This window comes from Pelophylax lessonae (assembly GCF_965119305.1).
Source record: "Pelophylax lessonae genome assembly, chromosome: 12".
NCBI classification, from domain to species: domain Eukaryota; kingdom Metazoa; phylum Chordata; class Amphibia; order Anura; family Ranidae; genus Pelophylax; species Pelophylax lessonae.
Genome location: NC_138779.1, coordinates 171,619,356 through 171,630,101, shown reverse-complemented (window position 1 = coordinate 171,630,101; position 10,746 = coordinate 171,619,356). Strand labels below are relative to the sequence as shown.

General features: G+C 48.8%; 1 protein-coding gene and 1 pseudogene across 2 annotated transcripts; both read left to right on the top strand.

The window, feature by feature from the left end:
- Positions 1-1,616: 1,616 nt before the first annotated feature.
- On the top strand, positions 1,617-2,390 carry LOC309568943 (uncharacterized protein; the record flags this gene model as incomplete). The annotated part of the gene is made up of 1 exon (XM_082274709.1): positions 1,617-2,390. The coding sequence occupies one exon, from the start codon at positions 1,617-1,619 to the stop codon at positions 2,388-2,390; it is 774 nt and encodes a 257-aa protein (XP_082130835.1).
- A 188-nt stretch (positions 2,391-2,578) lies between these two features.
- On the top strand, positions 2,579-3,271 carry LOC309568940 (integrase/recombinase xerD homolog; annotated as a pseudogene). Its single transcript has one exon. The product of its transcript is annotated as an integrase/recombinase xerD homolog (transcript).
- Positions 3,272-10,746: the final 7,475 nt, after the last annotated feature.

Sequence of the window (10,746 nt, the reverse complement as noted above, 5' to 3'; positions counted from 1 at the left end):
GTCCCAGCTCCTTCGGTCCAGGCCGCAGGTGGGTCGGCTGGTGCAGTGGAGGTAAGTTCTGTGGTGCCGTCGTCTTCTCCTGGGGTGACGCCGGTGACAAAAGGGTCGGGATCAGCAGATGGGGACAAGGAGCTTGTGCGCATGGCGGACTCTGCGAAGTGCGAAGTTTATGTCTGCTTCGAGGGACCTCTGGGTGCTCATTTGAAAACGGAAGTGAGGGAAAAAATTTGGCGTGGTGAGTATGTTGAGATTTTTTCTCTACTGCCGTTAGAAAAATTCAACTTGGACAGGGTCAAGCCTGATGAATCAAAAAAAGAGGAGGAAGAAAAGCGCCGGTATCGTTTGATCGTGGTTGCAGGCGTTCACCATTCTGGCCAGTGTAATTGGGGAAAAGCATTCCGATCAGTGTTCCCCCCTATTTTGTTATTTGGATTCCATTGGGGAAGCTTATCGGGTCTACGGAGGTACGGCCTGGTTACGATACGACGAACATTTTCGTCAACGCAAGGCCGTCAGACCATCTTTGCGCTGGGATCATAAGGACATCAGTCTTTGGATGCGCCTCATGACCCAGGCTAGATCTACTGGTCACCCCTTTCAGGGCGGGGTCGGGGGGGCGGCTTCCTCGCCTTCTCCGGCCGCAAAACGTAAAGGCTTATGTTGGCAGTTTAACGAGGCCACTTGCAAGTTTGGAACCTCCTGTCGCTTCAAGCATGAGTGTTCCAACTGCGGCGGAAATCACCCGTCGGCACAATGCTTTAGGCATGGGGGAGCCAAACATGCCGACGCTGGTAAGAGGGCGGACGCCGGTGAAAGTGGAAAGGTTGGCCAGGTTCCTAAGTAGGTACCCTGATCGGGAAGCAGCCGCTCTTTTGCTGGGGGGGTTTTCGCAAGGCTTTCGCATTCCTTGTTCTTTGTCGGTGGTTCCTCCTCCCGGGGGCAATTTAAATTCCGCTAGGGCGCATTCGTCGGTGGTCTCGGCGAAGCTTATGAAGGAAGTGAGGTTGGGCAGGATGGCGGGCCCTTTCTCGTCTCCGCCTTTGCCGAATCTGGTGCTTTCCCCTCTGGGTGTGGTTCCAAAAAAGGAACCTAATAAGTTTCGACTCATTCACCACCTGTCTTATCCCCCTGGGGGTTCGGTGAATGACGCTATAGCGGAAGACTTATGCTCGGTTTCATACGTTTCGTTCGATAAAGCGGTGGCGTGGGTGCGTCGTTTTGGGCGAGGGGCCCTTATGGCGAAAACTGACATTGAAGCTGCGTTTAGGTTGTTACCGGTGCACGCAGACAGCCTGCATCTTTTGGGTTGTGAATGGCAGGGTGGAATTTTCGTTGACCAATGTTTGCCTATGGGCTGCGCCATTTCTTGTTCGCTGTTTGAAACATTCAGTTCCTTTTTGGAATGGGTTGTTAGGGATGTTTCTGGGTTGTCTTCCATAATTCATTATTTGGACGATTTTCTGGTGATAGGTCCTCCGGGGGAGGTGATGTGTGCAACGCTTTTGGCTACGGTCCAACAGCTGTTTGATTATTTTGGAGTCCCATTAGCCCCTGACAAGACTGAGGGGCCGTGCACGGAACTGCGATTTCTGGGTATTGTCATTGATACGATGGCAATGGAATGCAGGCTTCCGGTTGACAAGCTATTGGACCTACGCGGAGTTATTGCAGGGACCTTGGACACACGAAAAATTCAGCTGCGTGCCCTGCAGTCTCTGCTGGGAAAATTGAATTTTGCCTGCCGCATCATGCCCATGGGGCGGGTGTTTTGCAGGAGGTTGGCGGCTGCCACGGCGGGTGTCAGGGCGCCGCATCATTACATTCGCCTATCCAAAGAGCATCGTGATGACTTGCGGGTTTGGGATTTGTTCTTGAGCTCCTTTAACGGCCGTTCGGTTTGGTTGGAAGCTCCGGTGTCGAACTTTGACCTGGAGCTGTTTACTGACGCGGCAGGCTCGGGGGGTTTTGCGGCCTATTTCCAGGGGCAATGGTGTGCGGGGAAGTGGCCGGCCTCCTGGCGAGATTCTGACTTCATTCGTAACTTGGTTCTGTTGGAATTATTTCCCATTGTGTTGGCCGTGGAGTTATGGGGTCAGGATTTCAAAAATAAGAGGGTCCGTTTTCATTGTGATAACCTGGGTGTAGTTCAGTCGATAAACAGCATTACTGCTTCTTCACCACCGGTTATTAGGTTGCTTCGCCACCTGGTGCTCAAATGTTTGCTTCTGAATTCTTTTTTCTATGCTGTGCATGTTCCGGGTGTTGACAATTCGGTGGCTGATGCTCTTTCTCGCTTCCAGTGGGACAGGTTTCGGAGGTTGGCACCGGATGCGGAGCAGCAAGGCCTGATGTGTCCCGGGGAGCTGTGGAACATCGTCTCGCCGCAGTAATGGATTTGGTTCGAGCGTCTGTTTGTCCTTCCACTTGGACGGCCTACGAAAGGGTGTGGGCGACATGGCATCAGATGGTGAGTGAGGTGGGGGGTCTTTCTGATGATCGGGATCGGTTGTTCCTGCTCCTGTATTTTGTGAGCCTGAATTTTGAACAGCGTGTGTCTATTTCTACGTTATGCCGCAAAATGGCGGCCTTGGCCTTCTACTTTCAGTTGTGGGGGGTTGCCGATGTAACCAAACATTTCCTTGTTCAAAAGGCCTTGAAGGGTTATGCGAGGGGTACTCGTTCGATTGATTCCAGGCGCCCGGTTTCCTTTGATGTGTTGTCCCGGTTGGTGGACTGCTTGCCGGGTGTGTGTTCTGCGGACCAGGAGGTGGAACTCTTCAGGACGGCGTTTATCTTGGCGTTCTTTGGAGCTTTTCGGATTAGCGAATTGGTGAGTATTTCCAGACGGGGGAATGGGGGATTGCAGTTGGGGGATGTTTGTTTGCATCCGGACAAGCTTCTAATCCGGATACGCAGGTCAAAAACAGACCAGCTGGGCCGAGGGGCTTGTGTTGAGCTAGGGGTGGTTCCTGGGTCCTCGCTTTGCCCCGTAGCTGCGGTGCGGCATTGGTTGCAGGTGCGCTCCGCTCAACAGGGTCCTCTGTTTTTACGGGCTGATGGCACGGCCCTCTCACGTTTTTAATTTACGGCTGTCTTCCGGAAGTGCTTGGGGGCAGCCGGTTTTCAGGGGACGGATTTCTCCTCTCACTCTTTCCGCATTGGAGCCGCCACGGAAGCGGCTCGGTGGGGCCTTGGGGATCAGGCCCTTCGAAAAATTGGGCGTTGGGAGTCCAGGCGATTTCGCTCGTATGTCCGTCCGCATCTGTTGTGATGCGGCAGATGGGATCTGTTCTGTTCTGGTCGGGGCCCAGGGGAGGTCATTTAGTGAATGTTCGTTACGTGTATGCTGGTGTTTTTTATTTGTTTTTCTCTGTGGGTTTTTGTGTATGTACTCAGGATGTATGTTGGTATGTACCCCTCCTTATGTTTTACAGGAGCCAGGGATGTCTTGGTCTGGATTTTAGGACATTCTTATGTGGTCTGGGGTGCTCGGAGGGCAGCTGTTAGGCCAGAGGGGCGCCAATTGGGTTTGAGCAGGGAGGAGGTAAAGGTTAGATGGATTGGGGTCTCAGGCATGCTGTGGTCCCGTGTCCTCCCTGAAGTCCATCGTTGCGCCCGTCTTGAGCGGCCGCCCGACATACTTTTGTTGCATGCGGGCGGCAATGATCTGGGCCTCCGTTCCTCCAGGGAGCTGATTAGGGATGTCAAACTGGACTTCCTGAGGCTGCGGACGCTTTTTCCGCGGACTGTGGTGGTGTGGTCGGACATTGTCGCCCGCACTTCTTGGCGCCTGGCTCGTTCGGTGACTAGCCTGAACAAAGCCAGGATTAAGGTGAATAAGGCGGTGGCCAAGTTTGTTGTGCGTAACGGGGGACTGGCGATCCGGCATCTTGAGCTGGAGCAGGACCCGGCCCTTTATCTTAGAGGTGACGGGGTTCATTTGAACGCGGTGGGCATCGACCTGTGGACTTTAGGTCTGCAGGAAGGTATTCAGAGGGCGCTGTGGGTTTGGAGGGCTACACGGCCATAAGGGGTCATGCCGTGTGCTGTGGCTGGGGTTTTAGGGTCTTGGAGGGCTGTGACTACTTGGAAAGGGAATATGGAGGGGTAGGGCCCATCTTAGGTATGGGTGGACCTACCCCTGGCAACGTCAGTAGGCGGTATCAAGGGATGCCAATGGTTCATAGTCCTTGAGCTGGTGCAGTGGCGACTGAGGGCCTGGAGGTCTATTGGGGTCAGGGATACAGCCAGGGGGGAAGTCAAGTTGCCTTCCAAGATCCTAGTGTCCTTTTTTCTTTAGACAAGTAAAGAGGGGGTCTGTTGGTAAGTTTGGGGTGTATGGGGCAAGGAGCAGCCGCAGCGTCGGCAATACCACAGTCAAGGAGTGACATGTGGAAGAGAAGAAAGAAGAAGAAAAGGAAAAGAAAAAGAAAAAAGTGGGAAGAAGGAAGGAAAAGGGAAGTGAAAGGGAAAGAGTTCGTGTATAGCCAATTTCAAGCCTTTTTTTTTTTCTATTTCTTTTCCTTTCCTTCTCCTTTCTTCTTTTACACATTTCACTCCCCCTTTCTCTTCCTTCTATGTGTACTGTTTGTTGGGATCCACTCCTAAATATTTGATATACAAAAGTTTATCTTAGCAAGTTTTTTTAATACCTAGATCGATGGTACTACCTATGCTAGGGTGCCTTAGGGAGTTTGAAGACATTCCCCACAGGCTCCTCAGGTTACCTGTGGTACATCCTTAAGGGTTATCTATCGATTCACACTCCATCCCCACACGCAAAAATGTAGATGGGGCAAAGGAAAAAAATCAACAAATCTACTGGCATTCTCTGTAAATGATCCTATGCCGGATACAATAGGTCTACCAGGAGGTAAAATAGGATTTTTATGAATATTAGGTCAAGGCTCAAAATTTCAAGTCCTGAGCTACTAGCCGGGCCTTAAGAGTTACTTGCCACCAGTTGCCCCACCCAACTCCTATCCTGCCCCACCCCTAATCCCGCCTTTAAACATGCCCTTCTAAATTATCACATTAAATGACACTGTTAAATGTTTTATGCAGAATGAATGAAGTTACAAAAATATAAATTAACTATATTATCATAAAGCATATTTCATTGATCTGACTGTGGTAAATAAAGCAAGAATAAAATATAAATTGACTGCTTTAGGCACTGTACACATCATTATTGCCTTGTTAAGTAAATATGCGATATGTACAGAGTGTACGGAGTGCAGGTTTCAGCGGTGCACTACGTACAGACAGCAGAGTTAAGCGGAGCACTACGCTAGGTGACTGGGCAGGAGTGATACCTTTTCTCTGGGTTTGCACCAAACCGATCCACAGGGCTCCACTCACACCTGCAGGTTTTGTAAACGCATGCAAAACTGTGTATTTCTGCACGCATTTATAAAAAGTGCAAAAAAAAAAACCACATCACATTTGTTGCACCATTCGTTGGTAATGCCGTCCCAAACACTGCAAGCTGACATGCACGAGTAGTGTAAAAAAAAAACAAAACACCCAAAACTGAATGTGGCAAAAGCTCCATGAGCTACTTTGCCTTATGTAGGGTATCCCCATTTAAATGAATGGGCCCTATGCATTTTGCGCATAAAATCCTAGGTGTTAATGGGGCCTAACAGCAACCAATCAGAAGCCAGTACAGTTAGTATGGCTACTGCACTGAGTGATTAGGCCCAACTGTCTGTACATTCTCACACTATAGAGACAAAAATCTGAACACTCAGTGCAGTATCCCTGGTAATCGATCAGAACATGCCTTACATTGCTGTGATCTGAGTGAGCTAAGTTCTAATAGGGTACTATGGGTGGCTGCACTATGCTCCACTTTTCTTCTGAAAAAGGTAGGTAGGAGTGTGATTCAGTAAGTGGGCAGCCTACGCCCACCATCCCTGTAAACTTACATTCTCAGACTTGTGCCTCTCTCTCTCTGATGGTCTCCCCGACCTCTTGGGTCTCACTTTTCGCCAGTAGGCTATTCCCTGAAGACCACGCTCTCACTACTGGACTCTTCTTCCTTCTCCTCACTGTCCAGGGACATGCATTTCAATTGCTGCCTCCTGTCCAGCATGTCAGTGAGTAGAGAATCAGTTCCATGGGACTGCGCTGGAAACTACACTTCCCGGGCGTGCAGCACGGTACACAGAGCCCTCCGTAGAGATGACTGCAGAGGTGGCTTTTGCGGCTTGTCTGAGCCAAGGAGACCTATATCCCGCCCGAGCTGACCGACCGGATCCGCTCGCCTTCAATTAATTTCCACTCGCCAAATGCAAGCAGGCGAGTGGAAATTTTGAGGGCTGTATTTGGTAATGTATAGAATGTTGCCTCCCGAAGGAAAATGTATTCTGATCAATGAGTTCATCGTGATAGGTATTACCTATGAGTGATTTATAATGAGCTTAGAAGGCTATGGTACAGGCCACAGAAATTCGTAGATAACATTGTTTTTTGGAAAGAATATCCAAACACATCTTTTCATATTGCCCATTGGTAAGTAGAACGATATTACCTCCCTTACCAGAAAGTTTGATCATCAAATCTGAGAGGAGACATGATAGCAATTTAAAAATACCTCACTGGTGATCTCAACATAGAAAAAGAGCTATTCAGTCACAAGGATTGCATGAGGACTCGAGGACATACAATGCGATTAGAGGAGAAGCGTTTTGACCTCAGGCAACGCAGGGGGTTCTTTACTGTTAAGGCTACAAGATTGTGGAATTCTCTACCACAAGAGGTGGTTTCTGCGGGAAGTATGGCTACTTTCAAAAGACTCTTGGACATACATCTCAAGGATCAGAACATTAAGGGGTATGAGAGATGATTACGGCCACGCGCGCCTACACAGGTTGAACTGGATGGACTATTGTCTTTATTCAATCTCAACTACTATGTAACTATGTAACTACTATGTAATATCTGGGTGATTCCGGAGTTTGATTCTGGAGTTTGACTAAGGACTGGTGTTATGCAAATGATAGATTCATTTGGGGGGGCCAGTAGACATACATTCAATATCACTGACTGTGGTTTTTAGAAAAGCCCAAATATGGGGTTTAGTCGTTGATAACACTGTTTGCTGGAAAGAATATCCAAACACATCTTTTCCTATTGCCCATTGGTAAGCAGAACAACATTACCTCCCTTACCAGAAGGTTTGGTCACCAAATCGGGGTGATTCCTGGAGTTTGACTAAGGCCTGGTGTTGCGCATATGATAGATTCCTTTGGGGGGGACCAGTTCAATCACTGACTGTGGCTGTTAGAAAAGCCCAAATATGGGGGTTAGTCAACAGATCTGGGAATTTTTTAGATCTTAGCTTAAAACTTTTACCTGCAGTCAATAGAAGAGATGTGACAGTCTGAGATTCAGTATTGTTGGTTTCAAATGATGGTCCTGTGGCCTTGAAGTCACCATTTTCTTCAAGGAGCAGCATTAGGTCACGGATGGCCCGAAAGTCCTCCATGGTGAAATGTTTGATGCTTTCGGAAAGTTCTCTGTCTCGTTTAGATCTCACATGGTCTTGGTCATACATGAATTTGAAAGTCAGATTCCTGGTAAATAGGTAAAGGTCCGTATTAGTATCATATTTTTCTATTTGGACCGATTGACAGAAACTCTACCCAAATTTGAGTAATTCTAGTTCCTCTGGTGTAAAGGAATAAGGTGTTAAATTAATCACACTCAGTTCTAAGCTGGAGGCATGTTTATCAGAGCCAGTGTGAGTTGTGTCCCTACTTGTGCCAAATGGGGGTCGAGAGTGCAATGTTTTGTGAACAATGGTAATAGTGTAGCACCCTACAAGGTAGGTGCTAGGCAAAAGTATAGTGGGCCTTTGCTGCCTAACAGCAGGGCCATCATTTTCAGCTGGGCTGTTATGTCTCCCAGTTGTGGCTGCTGAGAGGGGAGTATCCCCACTGGCTCCATGAGAGGATTCTCATTGGGCAGTGGAGGAAACCCAATCAGTGGCTCATTCAGGCCTGTATCTACCCCAGAAGGCAGATTTTGCCGCAGAGGATTCTGGGACGCATGACGCAGCGTCTTTGGCAGGAAGCAGAGTCCCAGGAGGGAGAGTACGGTAGTCTCTCCTCCTGTCAGAAGGATCAGGTGTCTCGGGTGGCTGCCTGATAGTACAGAGAGAGCTGAGCTGAGCTGCAGAGAGGATCCGGTGTGCCGAGGACCAGTGGAGATAGAGGGGTTCAGTTCCAGGAAAGCATTCCAAGTTCGTGACTAGTGTAGAGGGGACCACTCTGGTGAAGGTCCCAGGGATCCAGGAGCCAGCTAGTGTAAAGGGGTTGCCTAGCCAGAGGACCCTGAAGTGTTAGAGAGGGTGCCTAGTCAGAGGACCCTGAAGTGTTAGAGGGGGTGCCTAGTCAGAGGACCCTGAAGTGTAAAGGGGGCGCCAGCAGTTGGGCCCTGAAGAGTTAAGTGTACAGCGTGCAGTGTACAGTGTTAAGAGTTGCAGCAGCACAAGCAGTTACAAGGAGCTACCTCAGTCCGTGAAGGGCTGGAGGGAGCTATTCGCAGGACTTTTGAGCTAGACAGAGTGCCAAGAGTCAAGTGTTACTACAGTCCTGGATCTTCTGAGTTAACCAAGGAGTTAAAGTCGAAGTTTCAGCACAGTATTTTCAAGCGCCAGGAAGCGTTGGTCGGCATTGAGCTAGCGTCAGGACAGCGCTAACAGGCATTTTTCTGCAAAGTGTTCCAGTTAAACCTAGTTGAGCCAGAGGAGTATCCCACTCATTCCCTTCTCCCATCCCCATTACAAAATAAACAAAACAAACCAAAGATGCCGGAATGGTCATTGTCTCAGCTCTCACACTTGGGTTTTCAACTTAAATGTGTTGAAAGTGTTACCGGTAACAATAGCAGACCCATATCAGGCCCAATGCCTGTAAATCCTGCTACATTTGGGGGCTCATTGGGGATTTTGCCATTTGTTGCTGGGCCGGTTGCCCCTGGCAAAAGCAGAAGGAAAAGTCGGAAAAGTCCATTTGTGTGCCCAGAACTGTCGTTCAAGTATCACGCCAAGTGTGAGGCTGGATCTGCGGGAGGCAGGGAGAGTGGGATGAAGCTAGAAGTACATATGGAAGGTTGCTTGTGGCAACGCAAATGCTCAAGTAAAACCTGCAATCTGATGAGACCCTTTGATATGGACCATGAAATGTACTCTGCTGTCAGAACATGGAGCGCAGGGGGAAAAAGTGTAAAAGTGCATGAATGCTGTCTACCTTTGTGTGCTCTAGCTCTTCCTACATAGTAGGTGAGGTTGAATAAAGACAATAGTCCATCCAGTTCAACCTGTGTAGGTGTGTGTAGCTGTAATCATCTCACATAGCCCTGAATGTTCTAATCCTTGAGATGTACGTCTAAGAGTCTTTTGAAAGCCACCATACTACCCGCAGAAACCACCTCTTGTGGTAGAGAATTCCACAATCTTGTAGCCCTAACAGTAACGAACCCCCCACGTTGCCTGAGGTTAAAACGCTTCTCCTCTAATCGCATTGTATGCCCTTGAGTCCTCATGCAATCCCTTCGACTGAACGGCTTATTTTCTAAGCTGAGATCCCCATTGAGATATTTAAAAATTGCTATCATGTCCCCCCTCAGGCGTCTCTTCTCCTGGGAGAATAAATCAAGCGATTGCAGACGCTCTTTATAATTAAGGTCCTCCAATCCCCTAATTAGTTTAGTTGCCCTTCTCTGGACTATCTCCAGCTCCAACACATCCCTCCTGAGGACTGGTGACCAGAACTGGACAGAATACTCCAGATGCAGTCGGACCAGAGTTTTATAAAGTGGAAGGATTATAGACTTATCTCTGGAATACATACCTTTCTTTATGCATGCTAATATTCTGCCGACTTTGGCAGCTGCCGCTTGACATTGCATGCTATTGCCTAGTCTATCATCAACCAAGACTCCCAGATCTTTCTCCATTTTTGATTCCCCCAAAGGTTCCACCACTAACGTGTATTGTGCTCAGGGCCGCCATCAGGGGGTACAGCCAGTACTCCTGTATGGGGCCCCGGCACATAGGGGGGCCCGGACAGCAGGAAGATCGGTAGGATGACAGCATACCTCCCAACCTGGGCAGGACTGTCCCTCTGTCCCGCTGTACAGAGGCTTTGTCCGGCATAATTCTGGTGATAAATGTTACCTTCTAGCTCAGAAGGACCTGCAGCAGTGGGAACATTTAGAACAGCCAGGGATTGGCTAACAAACCAGCTGGGTGTGCATTATGAAGCCACAATGAGAGACTGCACCTGCCAAATTCATGCTGTGATGTCGGTAATGGGCGGCATTGCTACTCAGACCCGCCCCCTGTGTCAAGCAACACGTGCATAGGGAAGAAGGAAGATATGGCAGCCAGCAACAGAAAGGTATTTTAGAAAGGTAATCATGTGGAAGATGGGGAACCTTTGGGGAAGATAAGGGCAGAGGAGAGGTGTGTGTGTTGCAGAGGTTGTAGCAGCTGGAAAGAGGTGCAGTACAGAGGCATTTAGTACATTCGCTACTATGTACAGCTTGGTATGGCACTGCTCCCGATTTTTAACATTGGCCTCAATGGGAAATCTTGGTCACCTTGGTATAGCACTACTCCCGATTTTTAACATTGTCCTCAATAGAGTATCTTGGTCACCTTGGTATAGGCACTACTCCCGATTTTTAACATTGGCCTCAATGGAGAATCTTGCTTACCTTGGTATAGTACTACTC